Source organism: Vidua macroura, chromosome 6, assembly GCF_024509145.1.
Source record: "Vidua macroura isolate BioBank_ID:100142 chromosome 6, ASM2450914v1, whole genome shotgun sequence".
NCBI lineage: Eukaryota > Metazoa > Chordata > Aves > Passeriformes > Viduidae > Vidua > Vidua macroura.
Window position 1 is genome coordinate 56,828,124 of NC_071576.1, and position 14,761 is coordinate 56,842,884.

General features: G+C 49.2%; 1 protein-coding gene across 1 annotated transcript; it reads left to right on the plus strand.

Moving 5' to 3' along the window:
* Positions 1-4,897: 4,897 nt before the first annotated feature.
* Positions 4,898-13,921, plus strand: DRD4 (dopamine receptor D4). Its single transcript, XM_053981210.1, has 4 exons — positions 4,898-5,128; positions 12,268-12,380; positions 12,727-13,274; positions 13,682-13,921. The coding sequence occupies exons 1-4, from the start codon at positions 4,898-4,900 to the stop codon at positions 13,882-13,884; spliced, it is 1,095 nt and encodes a 364-aa protein (XP_053837185.1). The 3' UTR covers positions 13,885-13,921.
* Positions 13,922-14,761: the final 840 nt, after the last annotated feature.

Here is a 14,761-nt window from a genome sequence, read left to right on the forward strand (position 1 = left end):
CAGGGGGACTCCTGCCTTTCTTAGCAGACACCTGTCTGTCCAAACCTAGGCACATAGAATCATGGAATCACTGGGGTTGGAAAGGACCTCCAAGACCATCAAGTCCAACTTGTGCCCGACCCCTGCCTTGTCACCCAGCCCAGAGCACTGAGTGCCACATCCAGTTGTTCCTTGGACACCTCCAGGGATGGGGACTCCACCACCTCCCTGGGCAGCCCCTTCCAGTACCTGACCATCTTTTCCATGAGGAAATTCTTCCTGAGAAGAAATTCTTCCTGCCTGCTCGGGAATGGGTACTGTAGGGAGAAAGAAGAGTTGGTTTTACTGTGATCTAGAAAAGGAAAGGCCAAGCTCAGGGCACAGTCTTTTTACTGGAAGAAGGGAACTCTGTTTTCCCAACCTATGAGTGCATCATTGCTGTCTCCCTGTCACCAAGGAAGCCCAAAGTAGGTTTTAAAGACAAGCTGTCTCCCCCATCAATCACCTGCTGGAATTTTACACCCCATGGAACTCCTTCCAAAGCTCCCCTGGTTTTCCCTGGGCTGGTTTTCCCACCCAAGTGGGAAAAAAAATTGCCTGCCCCCTGGTTATGTTCCCAGGGTGGAACAACACATCCCAGTGCAGGCGTCACCAAAACTGCTGGAAAAACAAAAAACTCACCAGCAACATTTTTAGTGTTAGAGAATCAAGGCATTACTTTATTCTGGCCAGGATGTGCAGCAGAAATAATTTCATCCACACATTGCCTGCATTGTGCAGAGAAAATCCTGCCTTGATCCTTTAACACAGGGACACGACCACACAGGACTGGGTGGCTTCTTCCCCAGGCTACTCTGGCCACCCTTGCTGGCCCAGCGCTGCTTCCTGCCCAGCTGGAAGCTCCCTGTACCTGCAGTACAGGAGCACTGAGCACGCTCACACTTCCCTTGTGTCTGGCCTTATCACGGCTCTAATTGGCATCAGCGCTGTAATCTCAGCCTCCAGCTGTTCGTGTGTCTGGGGAAGAGGAGAAAGCACTTCGGGGAATTAATTTGAATTAGAAGAACGATGTGCACTGTGGACAGCTGTCCCAGGTGTGCCGTCCCAGCACCGAGCACAGCAGCTCCTGACACAGCTGCTTGGGCTGCATTTCAGCTCATCCCTCCCTGACTTTGACACCCTGTCCAGTAAACAGGAACAGGCTTTGTCAAGATGAGCATGGAGGGAGGTGCACTCACAGGTGCTTGCTGCTCCCAGTCACGCCTTTCCCTGCTTTTCCTGTTTGTGTTGTCCCCCACTTCTCCCCGTTCCCAGGAGGTTTTTCCCAACAAGTGGGTCTAATAAGCTCAGTGATGTTTTAAACCCAGTAGGAGTTCTTGAGTTATATTATTTTGATCCGTCCTGTGCCTCAAGCCCTTGTATCTCATCGGGTCACTCTTGTGTGAGATCAATTAAGTAGTTAAGCTGAAACCAGGCATCCACAAAAATATCTAGTTTTGACTCCAAGCAAACAGAGATAGAAAATGCAGCCATTTTTTCCATAGTTTCACCCCCACAGCTAACCACTAGCATTAGTTTTACATCTTAAATGGATTTATGATAACTTACTAGAATGGTAAATGTCAAAAGAACCATTCAGCATGTAAATAAAGCCCTGCAGCTTCTTGGGAGACTGGGAGAGCCTGGAAAGCCCACAGAGCTGTGCCATCCTCTTCTCTCTCTTGCAAAATCTCACCTGAGAGGGGGGATGCTGCCTCTGCCTCTTTTTTGAGAAATGCATTACGGGAGATTGGAAAGCAGGATGGCTTTGTTGCCGATGAGTGTCTCACAGAGAATTGCCAGGCTGAATATGGCAAATAAAAGGAACACGATTAGCCTTGAAAGCTCTTTGTTTTCCTCCCTTTGTCCTGAACCTGAAGGCAGCCGAGAGAGCTGATGCTATCAGGGCACTATTCATCAGCTGACTTTGGCACATCTGTCCTGGAACTTTGGCAGTGACATTGTTCCCCTTTTCTATTTAAATTTGTAGTGCCTCAGATGTGAAAAAATATGGTGATAAAAGTTCCATCTCCTTGTGGAGACTCTGACAGATGTCTCACTTTGCAAACTTCCTGATCCTTTGAACTGGCTGGGAATCAAATCCTCCATTAATTTATCCTGGGGGAGTCTCTGCAGGACTCCTTCTGGCTTCTTGGCAGAGGACCAGCTTCCTTTGGTCAGGGACCAGCTCCACCACAGCCATAAACCACACTGCTTATCTCCCTGAGTTTCTTTTCCAAACACTCCGAAAAGGCAGATCTCCCACTGGTTTATTGCTTTGGGTGTTTTTCTGGTGCTGCCCTTTTCCTGCCACAAGGAGCAGCTGTGGTGCTTCCACAACTTCTGTCACAGCGGGATGGGGAACGAGGAAACTGCAGGCTGTGCATTCAAACAAAAAGGGGTTGTTCCAAAACACCAACCACATCAGACCCTCTCCAAAGGTGCTCTAAGCATTCTTAGTCCATAACTCCTCCTGGTTTCCATGAGGGTGACCCATGACTCCATCCTTTGTCATCTGTTTTTTGTGCAGTTGACGTGACTTCTTTGGATATGCTGATGTAAGACAAACTTTCCTTCTCCTCTGCTAGGAGGGCAGCTCCTCTTATCCAAGAAAGGAATTGTGTTTAATGTCTGTAGCCTGTTTGCCATGGAAGCACTGTCTTATTTAGTGATTTTCATGGCTACTCACTACTGGAAGTCAAAAGCATTATTTCACATTAGTTTAATCCACTCCAGGATTAAATTAGTTTAGGATTAAGGCTCTGTTAGTCTGGAATATGAGTTTCCACACTGAGAATTAAGAGTCATTCAGCACTAACCCACAGGGAAAATTGAGATAATGAATGTAAATTAACAGTTAAAGGGGATTAGAGGAATGGCACTAATCCCTGTGGGAAGGTAGGAGGACAGCAGTCACATTTCCATCCTGCTCTCTTGGCTGCTCAGGTGGTTTAAACATAAATAAATTCAGAGTATTCTGTACACACAATTTCATGAATGCACTTCAGGGTCTTCTTGTACTACTTTGAGTTGGTTTCTAAGAATAAAAAGGGCTCTAGTGAAAGTGGTTCCACTGTCTCAGCCCCTCAGAGTGAGGGCTATGTCAGTAGCCAGGCTTTAGGGATCAAACCCAGATAGAAAAAGCTGTGACCAGATGATGGAAACCATCTTCCTTGTCTGAACTTCCCAGCAGATGAGGTATCACCAAGCTCCAAACCTGGCAGATGTGCAACCATGCTTGTGTCCTTCTGAGTCCAACACAAACCATTCCCAAAAGGAACGTAGAGATACAGGTATGTGAGTACCTAGTCCAGTGCTGGTGACAGACAGATCTAGAGCAAGATGTGGTCCCACTCAGGCCAGGTGGAATTGTCTCTCCTGTCTTTGCACACTAGAAGAGGGAGATGACTGGAAAAACAAATCCATGGGTATTGGGATCAACATGAGGATGGGCAGCCTTCATTGGGATGGGAGAGAAGGGTGGTACAACTCCGTAGTTACTAAAGACATGGCATTCTTGCTGGCTTTAGAAAAGACCTGGAAGCCCCACCTCTGGAGGCAGAATTTAGCCAACCAGACTGTTGTCCGAGTGCTTAAACCAAGGGAATTTTCTCCTACTCATGTATGGAACTGCAGACCTACAGCAACTGAGCAAAACAGACTGTGTGGATCAGCTGCTGTTAGTCCAGTCCAAGGGAATAACAGTGCTTGGATCTGTGTCCCGAGGCTGACACCAGGGCTGTGGCCTTCCCATGCTGCACATGCTGAGGGGTAACTGTGACCCTTCCCAAAAAAGAGTAAGGGAACTTGGGGCAGCAAGGGCAGGGTTTGGAGAGAGGATTTCTTCCACAAGTCTCAATAGTTTGGATGAAACTCTGATAGCTGCAGCCTATAAACAGATCTTAGAAGCAATTTGTCTCATAAAAATCTTCCAATAAAGTATTTTTCCCTTCAATGTAGTATAAATGTCTCTTTACTGCTATGCCTTCTCTTCCCACTGCCTTCCACAAACACCAGGCTGACCTGAATGCTTACCTGCCATCAACATCTGAGCTGAGGTTTGGTGGCACAGCTGCAGAGATGCCCACAGAGTCTGTATCAGCTCTCACATCTCCCAGGTTATCTGGGTTAGAAATGGAAGGTCACACCTCCCCGTGCCTCCTGATCCTGCAGGTGCATAGGTACCCTGCAAACACCATTTTTCTCTCATTTTCTGCAGTAAGACACCCCAGCCCCCAAGTTCAGCTCATGACCTGCCACCCCATCTTTGCTCCCACACTTGTGCCTATCTGGTTTCTTCCTGTATTCTACATTTCTGCAATTGTTTATTCCTGCCCAAGCATGGGTAAGGTGCAGAATTCCTTTTGAAGTGCATCCTGCCATTTATCAAGAGCACTTTGAATCCCTACTCTGTGCTCAAAGATGCCCTCAGCATCCTGTCTTGGCAGTATCTTCAAATTTCATTATGGACTGTCTGGACCTTCACTCAGTTTAATTACAAATTCCTAAACATTACTAGATTCTACACACACATCGGAATAAAATTTCCCCGTTATTCACCTGATCTGTATTAATTCCAATTCTTCCCTCTAACATTGCTTAAGAGAACACCCCCATGTGAGAATGCAGCAACACCATGTGAGAACACACCAAGACCTCTGCAGCGCTCGGGACACCGGGACACCGGGAGCCGGGACACCGGGAGACTGCTCCCCCCCTCCGCCCCCCCTTAAGCCGCTTGGTGACCCAGTTGTCCCCGCGGGGCCGGGGCCGGGGCCGGGCGGGGCGGCGGCGAAGGCTCCTCCCGCGGCTCGGCGGGCAGCTCCCGGCGGCCGGCCCGGCTCCGTGCGCGGGGCTGCGGGGGCAGCGCCGCGGGGCCATGGGCAACGGCACCGGCGGACCCCCGCCCGCCGTACCCGGCCACAGCATCGCCGCCCTGGTGCTCGGCATCCTCCTCATCCTCCTCATTGTCGGCGGCAACGGGCTCGTCTGTCTGAGCGTCTGCACGGAGCGGGCGCTCAAGACCACCACCAACTACTTCATCGTCAGCCTCGCCGTGGCCGACCTGCTGCTCGCCCTCCTCGTCCTGCCCCTCTACGTCTACTCCGAGGTGAGACAGCCCGGGGACACCGGGGGACGGCGGGCTGGCGCTTGTGTGCCCGCCGAGCCTGCAGGTTACGAGGCAGCGCGGGGGGCGGGGGGCAAGAGACCAAGTACCGAGGGTCAAAGCCGCTCTCTGGGCTTGCTCCCCACCGCCACCCCGCCGGCCCGGGAGTGCTCCCCGCCTCGGGACGGCCCTGCCCTCCGGGATGTGGCTCTTACCTGCGAGCGTCACGGCATCGCACGGCGCTGCGGGACCACGGGCGGCGGGGAGCGTGTGAGTTCCTGGGATCCCCGTTCGAACCGCGCCGAGCAGGGATGCCCCGAGTGGAGGCACACCGGGGTGGCCGTCCCTTGGCTTGCACGCTGACCAGGCTGCCGTCAGCAAATGGATAGGAAGAGATAGGTGCTGTGCTCAGTTTGGCATAAAGTGAGCCTTGGTGATAAAGGGAGAGCTTTAGCATCTTTAGCCAGGAAACAACTTTCCATATTGTCTGAGAAGGAGAAGCTCTTTTCCATTCAGCTCTTTTCCGGGAGCTGAATGGGATTTGGTCACCCTGCACCAAGGTGGCTTTGGTTGGCACATTGTTGCTTGGCACAGGCCTGACCCAGACACAATAGCAGCTCAGGGACGTGGGGCAGACTTGCTGTTCACCCCCAAAATCTTTCACCCCCAAGACTGTGACAGCTGAGGGAAAGAACAACAGGCACTCCTGAGGCTGAGTGGTTCTCTCTGTAACATTTACTGCCAGGGACAAATAAAACCTTATGCTTGCAGGGGAATGTTTTAGAACCTGTTAGTACCAGCTGGTGGCTCTTCCCTGCTCAAGAGGATGAAAGCATCCACTGGGCCAAATAGCAGGTTTTTCTACCCATCCTGATGGCAGCTGGTAGTGTGGATCTTCTTCCTAGCTGTGAAATAGCATCTCCCCTCTTGTCCTCTTTTGCAAGCTATGCGGAGCACCCCGTGGCTCAGCAGGCCCTGACTATGCAGGCCTGTACTCCCCTAAGCAAGGCAGGCTGCAGATTAGAGCTTAGAATGGTCTCTACCTCGTCCTAGGATTTTGCAGGACACCGTGACCTCTCTGGAGGCAGGTATTGTGGAGCAGCAGGTTCATCTGGGGACCCATGAGAAGAACCAAGGAAGAACTGGAACATTAGGGTCCTCTCTTTTTCCACTGTGCTCTTCGTTTTGGAGGATTTGCTTTTCCCTCATTATCTCAATTTTGCTGTGGTTAGAAAGAGACATTCTTCATCATTCTTCTCAGCTATTTTTTGCTAATTGGGATCCCTTTTCTTCCTTACTCTTTCTGTTGTCTCTTGATGCCTTCAGTCTCCAGGTCTCTCTGTGGGCAGCCACCAACACCAGAGTGTTTTCCTTTTGCCTGCAGGTGGGAATTTTGCTGGAATATATAAAATACAGGTTAACGTATTCTAGGGTACCTCTGAAAATGCTTCCAATGGGGCAGGAGTATTGTGGGGCTTTCTTTGAATACCACAGACATTCTACAAGTTCTGGATTCTCAGGTAATGGGTGTTCATACCTGTATGAGCTTTAAAAACTGGTGCTGTCCACTTTGTGGTGACACTTGGTACGTTCACTTCCATGGCTGTTCATAAACATCAGTGCTGTGAAGGAATTCTTCCATGACTCTGCTCCCAGGATATTAAACACAGGGAGTGAAGGTGCTGTATGACAGAAGTCTTTCCCTTCCATCCTCTGGAGCTCCTACAGCCAGGCAGGCATTCAGAGGTACAAAAGAGCACAGGCACCAGGATTTGCACCCCTGGTGCTGGGAGGGAATGCATGGAGCAGGTGAGGGAAGTTCTGAACAGGTACAGAGAGAGAGAGCGCTGTGGAGCATCAGAGCCCCCTCGAGCACGCAGTAGGGCTCTGATGTGTAGAGCAACTCCAGCTCCTTTGCTGCAGCAGTTCCCATTCCATGCTTGGAAGCTTCTCTGTGGGCTCAGAGCCTGCAGGTGCCCATTTTCATTTTAACTGTCTCCTGCACACTGGTGCAGGATTTCCAGTTCATTTTGTTCTGAAATAAGAAAAAGGGAGAGTAACCACTGAATCCATGCCAGAGGACAGAATTTTTGTGGTTTCTTTTCTTTGCGTTTTTTTTTCCTTGGTGGCAAAACTCAGAATTAGATGTTGGGATGCAAGATGCAGGGTGTAGTGATTGCTCTTTAAAACTAGCTTGGTTTCAGCTTGCACTCTGTACCAAACATGGTAGCCACTGAAAATATGGACTGGACAGTCCTGGATATTCACCTCAATCTTCATTCTGAGTATGGGGTTTTTGTTTTTTTGTTTTAAACTTTAGTACAACTCCTGACTCCTGACTAAAGGTGGACTCTGAGGGCCTATTTAAAAACTCAAAAACCAGCAGAGGCGGTGGGTTTTTGCTTTTTTAGCAGGAACAGAACGATAAACTGAGCATTTTTTCATTCAGCAGGGACTTGCTCACCTTGTGCTGTTTTCCTGTGAGGTGGCATCTTGTGTTTCAGTTTTGGAAACATTCCTCCAAGTCAGAGCTTTAGAAGACAGCAGGAGTGACTTAACTTTTGACGTGACATCTGACATCCTCACAAACAACAGATCTCTGTCCTCCAAGCCCCAGTGAGGATGGGATTCCTTCCTGTGGGATGTGGATGATCCTTTGCTGTCATTCACAGAAGCTGGAGCACAGTGGGAGAGTCCTTGATCTTGGCTTTTATTTCTGGTTGTTAAGAAAGGTCATTTCAGACACTGGCAGCAATTATGGACATACACTCTCCTTCCACTGGACTTATCCAAATATGGAACAAAGACATGTTACAATGTTTTCCAGTTGTAATTACCACCCTGGTGGGCAGAAGGCACTTACCTTCCTGCCTGCTTGGGAATCTCAGGTCTTAGCAGTATGATGGGGAGAGGTAATGGTAACTTCCATGGGGAAGTTGCACTGCTCTTCTCCCAGCTTTGGCTTTCTGCTGAGTGTGTCAAGTGCTTTCCAGCAATCAATCCAGTGCCAGAAAGGCGGGGGTGATGGGAAGTAAGGGGGAAGGAAATGGCCTGGAGCTCTCTCAGGCATTAACTGTTATTCCTGAAGAGCAGAGTTCTGCTTTCATGCGAAGAGAGGCCAGAAGAAGATCCCAGAGAGTCCCTGGAGCATTGATAGCACTGAAACAGGGGTTAGCTGAGGAAGCAGAGCTATGGTGCTGTGGAGTTACTGCAGGATATCACTTGGCTCTGAGAGGGAGCTGCATGGCTCCACAGGCTTGCCTGGTGAGGCAAGCTTCCTCTTCCCAGAGACTGTGATAATGGCAGGAGTCCCAAAGACTCTGGGATACTTACAAGAGTTTATACAGTCCTCATCAAGTGGAGGCATCCCAGCAATTATGGCAGGCACCAGAACAAGCTCCCCACATGGACTGTGCTCTGGAGCACACCTATACCTGTACCTGCTGCTCCTGTGATCAGCTCTCTGCTAATCCCTGCCAAGCAGCAGAGCTGTGGAACAGGCCTGAGCCAGGAAGCTGCTGGCAGGAGCTGAGGGTGTTGGTTATGTAAACATCTTTGCCACTAAGACCTGGGTAAGTGATTATGGAAAAGAGGAAACAGTTTGAGCAGATTTGCGTGTTTACCTAGCCCCTTCTCCACGTCAGGGAAGATGAGTGTTCCCAGCAGGCATGATGATGGAGCAGCCAGTAAAACCACGTGAGCTATCTTCTTATCTTGGTAAGGGTGATGGGTTCTGCCCAAAACTTTCAGGGTGTCACTGGTTTGGTATCAAAACATTTATTTTCTTGCAGTGTTTTCTGTGTGCCTGTGATGCAGCTCCTCTAATGAGAGGCCAGACCTCTACCCTCTCCAAATTTCCCCTGGCTGTCTGTGAATGCATGTCAGCTTGTTTGCAGCAGGATTTGGGATTAGTCTTTCCTAGAACGTTACAGTTTTAGTGGAAATAGATGTTATTCTGGGCCTGGCTGATGTCTGAGCCACACAAAGTACCAGGGAGGTGCGACAGGCCAGCAGTTACAAACCAGTGCTTAGGGGTTTTTTTTCAGATACCAGTAACTGGGGAAAGGTGCCTTGGAATTCTTGGCCCTCATAATGTCTCAGATGGACGATGAGGCTTTTTCATGATCTCTGAAAAACCTTGACCTCAATGATTTAAGAAACAACATCAGAGCAGATACAAGGCACCTCTGTCTTATGTCCCACTCCCGCTTCTTCCTCTCCTCTTGCAGGCTGCGTTGTGTATTCTGGGACTGTGACAGTTGTCACAACTCATGACAAAAAGCCCCAAGTCAGCTTCTGGTGGACATGGGGACAATTCTTTGGCTCTGATGCTGGACTTTGTCCACTGGCATGGACTATTGCTCTTCCAACTTGTGTCACAGCCTTCTCATTCTATGTCTTTGAGCCATGGCTGCACCGAGGCAGATGCTTGTTCAAAGTCCAGATGGGCATCTCCAAATTCCCTTTCAGGCTCCTGCTGTTCTCTGCATGTGGCAGGACTGAGACAAGAGCTGGTATCAGAAGAAATAGGACTAAAACCTTTGGCTCTGTCCTGGTTCCTGCCCTCAGGAGCTCTTCTGGCATCAGGCTGGTTTAGAAGGCAGAGTTTTCCTTACAAATTAGCTGTGCTTAGAAATAAGGATACCAGAATGGGCTGACTAGGAAGGCAGCTGCAAGGGTGTTTGAGAAGCCAAGTCTGTCTCCTGCCATCCACTATCCTATAAAAACTTCTGCATTGTAATCTGGAAAAGTGGAGAACCCGAAGAGCTGCTGGAGGTGCAGTTGCTCTGAAGCACTTCTTAAAGGAATCTTGAGCTGTTTGTGATCCCTAAATCTTTACACTGTGTACCTAGATGGGCTAATCTGCTGCAGCCCCCTGGAATTAGGTACTCCTTAATCACATGGCCCAGCAAAGCCTCTTATCCAAGTTACTCTCCCATCAGAAGGGTCCTTGGCACGTTTTACCAAGGTGGGCAGGTGACAAACACCGCAGAATGGGAAGTTCTCTCCTAGCACCTCCTCCAAAGCCAGAGTCTAGGGAAATGTTTATAGTATTTTCCAAGTGCCCAACTTTAATCTCACATGATCCAAAGGTGCTGCAGATTGAGAGCCCCTGGCCTTTTCAGAATCAATTAATTCCTCTAAATCACAAATAGATTTGGAAAACTGTAGCCCAAAATCAATTTTTTCTTTCTCATAAGCTGAACTGAACCTGTCAAGATCCCAGTGAGCTTGGCAGAAATTTGGCTTTTGATGATTCAGGTCCCAAATTCAGTTTGGAGTGTCTGCATTGTGCTGGAGAATAGGCTGACTGAAGCACTCAGGTCTGACTCCAGAGCTTCCCTGGAGGTATCTCAAAGAGATGCTGTGCAAAAATAGCAAAACAGTTACTTCAGATACTCCTTTGGCTTTACAGCTTCTCTAATCATAATCCTGTGCTTGACATCATTACTGGCTGATATTAATCCCTGCAGAGCTGCCTGCCCTGTTGCTGGCAGGGCCTGGGGTTCAGCACCTTCCAGGCTTTCTGTGGAGTGTGTTCCCCACGTGGCTCTACTCTGTGCTGGGATGAATGAAATCAGAAGCTGTTGTTTAGCACCAGCACAGGAACAAATCCATACCTGCTTCCTGAAACCTGCAACATTAAAGGGCAGCAACATTAGTCTCTATGAGCACTGGCTGGCTATTGCTATAGAGAAAAAGGTCCCTGGGATTTCTATATATATATAAATATTTTTTAAGCAGCACATTTTCTATAGATAAAAATAGATAATAAATTATATATATTAGATGATGCATGTTATCTGTAGATAAACATACATAGAAAATTAAAGGTATTACATGCAGCAATATATATACTGTAGTAATATTTATCATATATATTTTAATAAAAGCATAAAGAGAGTACAGATAGTTTGGTATTTTGCAATATCAAAATAAAGTGTTTGAGTCAGAAATGACAAGGGGCCATTGCTACTGAACACTTTCTTTCAAGCTAAAATCATACTTATTTGTACATTTTATTGGGTTTTTAACCTCTCTCTGCAGAGCAGCCCAAAGGACAGTGGAATTTTCCTCACAGTCTCAAACACAGAGGAAAAATTCCCTGCTGCCCTTGTGTTGACAGCCTATTGAGCTTCCTGGTTTACCTGTGCAGGTGTGAGCAAATTGATAGGTCTCTGCCTGTGCTCAAGGAGCTCATGGGAATAACAGCACAGGAATGGGATCAAGGTGACCTATTTCTGTATCAGCCTAAAAAGTGCTTTAATGTTAAAAGAACAAGCTGGGTTTGTACCTGGGTGAGACAAGCACTTGATTGGAACAAAGTGCTGCAAGTAGTTTCTGGCTGTATGAGCATCAGCCGTTGCTGTCCTTCTGTCTGTCCTGCTGCCTGTCCTGTGCTATGGGCTGTGCAGAGTCTGTGCTGCTGGCTGAGACATGACTGAGCTGAAAATCACCAAGGATGGCAGAGTCAACATTTCCAGGTGGTTCAGAGCACTGACACTGGTCCCTGCTGCTCTGCTCTGGTGGCTGTGACTGTGGGGAGAGAATCAGAAGTTGTTACTCACTGCCTGGACCTGGTCTCCAGAGGCTGGACTTGTGCTTGGCCTGCCAGGATGGAACAGTTGTGTAACTCAGGGAAACCGTTCACAACATCTGCACACAAGGGCTTGGAGTGGCTGGGACACAGAAGTGGAAGAAGAGCTTTGTGCTCTGTCTCTTGCTTGCTTGGGGATTGAGCTCAGGATGCTGTGCAGTCAATATTGCTTTGTTGGAGAGATCTTGGGGTCCTGAACTGGGGGGGTCAGAGGAGTTTGGGGGTAACCTGATCTCACCCAAGGGAGTGCAATGTCCTGTGTCCATTTCTCTGCCCAGCATGACTCGGCTGTACTGATGGTCTGAGGGCTCAGTTCTCCAGACAGGTCAGAACCACAAGCCTGAGCAGCTCAGGCTGTGGGCTCTGTGTGGGGCTGATTCCCATGTGCTGCTGCTGCTGCGCTGGGAGCATTGTGCCATGGGACGAGCACTCAGCTTTGGGCTGCTTGTTTGGAGCAAACATGAGTGGCTGATGCACCCAGGCATGGCCATGTTCCTGTCATTTTAAAGGACACAGCATCTGCTGACCCCAAGGATCTTTTCAGTTCCAGGGAGGAGTGTGGTCCCTCAGCACGGTGCTGTGCGATGCCCTGATGACCATGGACGTGATGCTGTGCACGGCCTCCATCTTCAACCTGTGTGCTATCAGCGTGGATCGGTGAGTGGCTTCCTGCTCTGGCTGTGCTTGAGCAGCACACTGGTTCCACAGGCCCTTGCCAGTGTCCCAAGCAGGGAGGATTCTGCCCTCCCCTAAGGAGGATGTTCTGCCCTAATGGCCTCCACCACCAGGTTTGTGTCCCATCAGTGGTGGCCAAGCTGAAAGCTGATTGTGTGATGACCCAGAGCTGTCCCTTGGCTGTTCTGGTTGTATCCCAGGCCTCAGCGTTAGTAAAGTAAATTAACGGGGGGAAGGACAGTGGCAAGGAGTTTGAGGCCGCTTGGTTACATTAGCAGTGGTGCCACCACCACACCAGGACTGACTCACTCGGGGGCTGTGTTGGCAGGTTCATCGCTGTTCAAATCCCACTCAACTACAACCGGCGGCAGATCGACCTGCGGCAGCTGATCCTTATATCCACCACCTGGATATTCGCCTTTGCTGTGGCATCCCCAGTCATATTTGGCCTCAACAATGTCCCAGACCGGGACCCCAGCTTGTGCCAACTGGAGGATGACAACTACATCGTGTATTCCTCCATCTGCTCCTTCTTCATCCCATGCCCTGTCATGCTGGTTCTGTACTGTGGCATGTTCCAAGGACTCAAGCGCTGGGAAGAAGCCCGGAAGGCCAAGCTGAGAGGCTGCATCTACGGAGCCAACAGGAAGCTGTATCACCCCCCAACCTTGATGGAGAGAGAGCAGACCCGGCTGGGGCTGCTGGAGTGCAGCCCCTACACCCGTGCTGGCCTCCCTGGGGAGTGTGGGATGAACAGTGGGATCCAGACTGTGTCCTACCCACACCTCAGGTACCCGCACCCAGGGCACGGGCGCAAGCAGGCCAAGATCAACGGCCGGGAGCGCAAGGCCATGCGGGTGCTGCCAGTCGTCGTCGGTGAGTGGCTGTCAGGGATGGCTGGGAAGGGTAGGAAATGTGCCACCTTATCACACCACAGCACTCAGACTGGCAGGACCTGGGTGAATCCAGAGTAGTGCCAAAAACCACCACCCTTGAGAAAGAACACATACAGTGTTTATAACCCAACCTCCCTCCAAGGCAAACCTATGACTCCCAATATCTTACATTCAAAGCCAAAGCAAGACTAACTTAAGACTAATGTTTAGGACAGGAAAAACATCCCAATTTTTTGTCTGGACATAAGCCCAGCTCCACATGTCAGCACAACTACTGCCTTTTCCCTGAGTGCCTGAGCTGTGTATGTCTTTTTTGGCTCAGGCTTTGTGAAATTAAACCCTTTTGAACATCCACATCACCTTCTCTCTTTATTGTCCTCCTGGCAGGTGCTTTCCTCTTCTGCTGGACACCTTTTTTTGTGGTGCACATTACCAGGGCTCTCTGCAAGTCCTGCTCCATCCCCCCTGAAGTCACCAGCACTGTCACTTGGCTGGGCTACGTCAACAGTGCTCTCAACCCCATCATTTACACCGTGTTCAACGCCGAGTTCAGAAACTTCTTCCGCAAAGTCTTGCACCTCTTCTGCTGAGCCCTCTGTGCAGGAGGAGCCACTGGGCAGGAGGAACCACTGGGTCATTTTTTGTATCATTCATTAAAGATCTATTTCTGCCTCTGTTCTGTTGTCTTTGTTGGGGATGAGGGGAGGATGAGGAGAGCTGGCAGCTGAAGGAAGGGCCTCCTCAGGTCCTTGTAGTAAGGTGTTACAGGTGAGGGCCAGTGGATGCAGCTTGAATCCTCTTCGCACTGGAAACTGCTAAAGTGTAGCCACTTCTTTAACACTTGCTGCTTGATGTAAGCAGTGATTATAACAGTAATTTCTAATCTTCTGGCTTCTAGGGTGTTATTAACAGGGCTGTGAGGTGACATCGACACGAGTCTGGGGGAACAAAGGTTGTTAAGCTAATTTCCCAGATGTCCACATGCCAGACAAAGGTACCAAGCTCATTTCCAGATGTCCATATGCCAAGTGAGGGTGAATCTACCTATGCAATCTCCTTTCCCCTTATCCTTGATAATTTTAAACCCCAAAACTGATTTCACTCATGTTTAACAAGGGTTTTAAAAAGGCACCATAATGTTATTGCTAGTGCTCAGAATTTCCTGTGAAGCCACACAATTCCTGCCAGGAACCATTTCCAGCCTCAGGAAAAAATCCTTCAATCCTTCATATCTTTAGGTGAACCTGCATGCAGCTACAGCCACAGCAGCCAGTGGGACAGGTGCTGCTCATCGCTGGAGCTTGGAGGCAACAAAAATAATATTGCAGAAAATTACAGTCTTCCAAGTAATGATTTTGTACAGGATTTCTGCTTTCCAGGAGGGAATTTGCTTGGAAGCAGAACGGAAAAGGGACATCTTGAGTATTCCTTTGACTAAAAATAACAAGTGCTCAATTTCTCATCAGC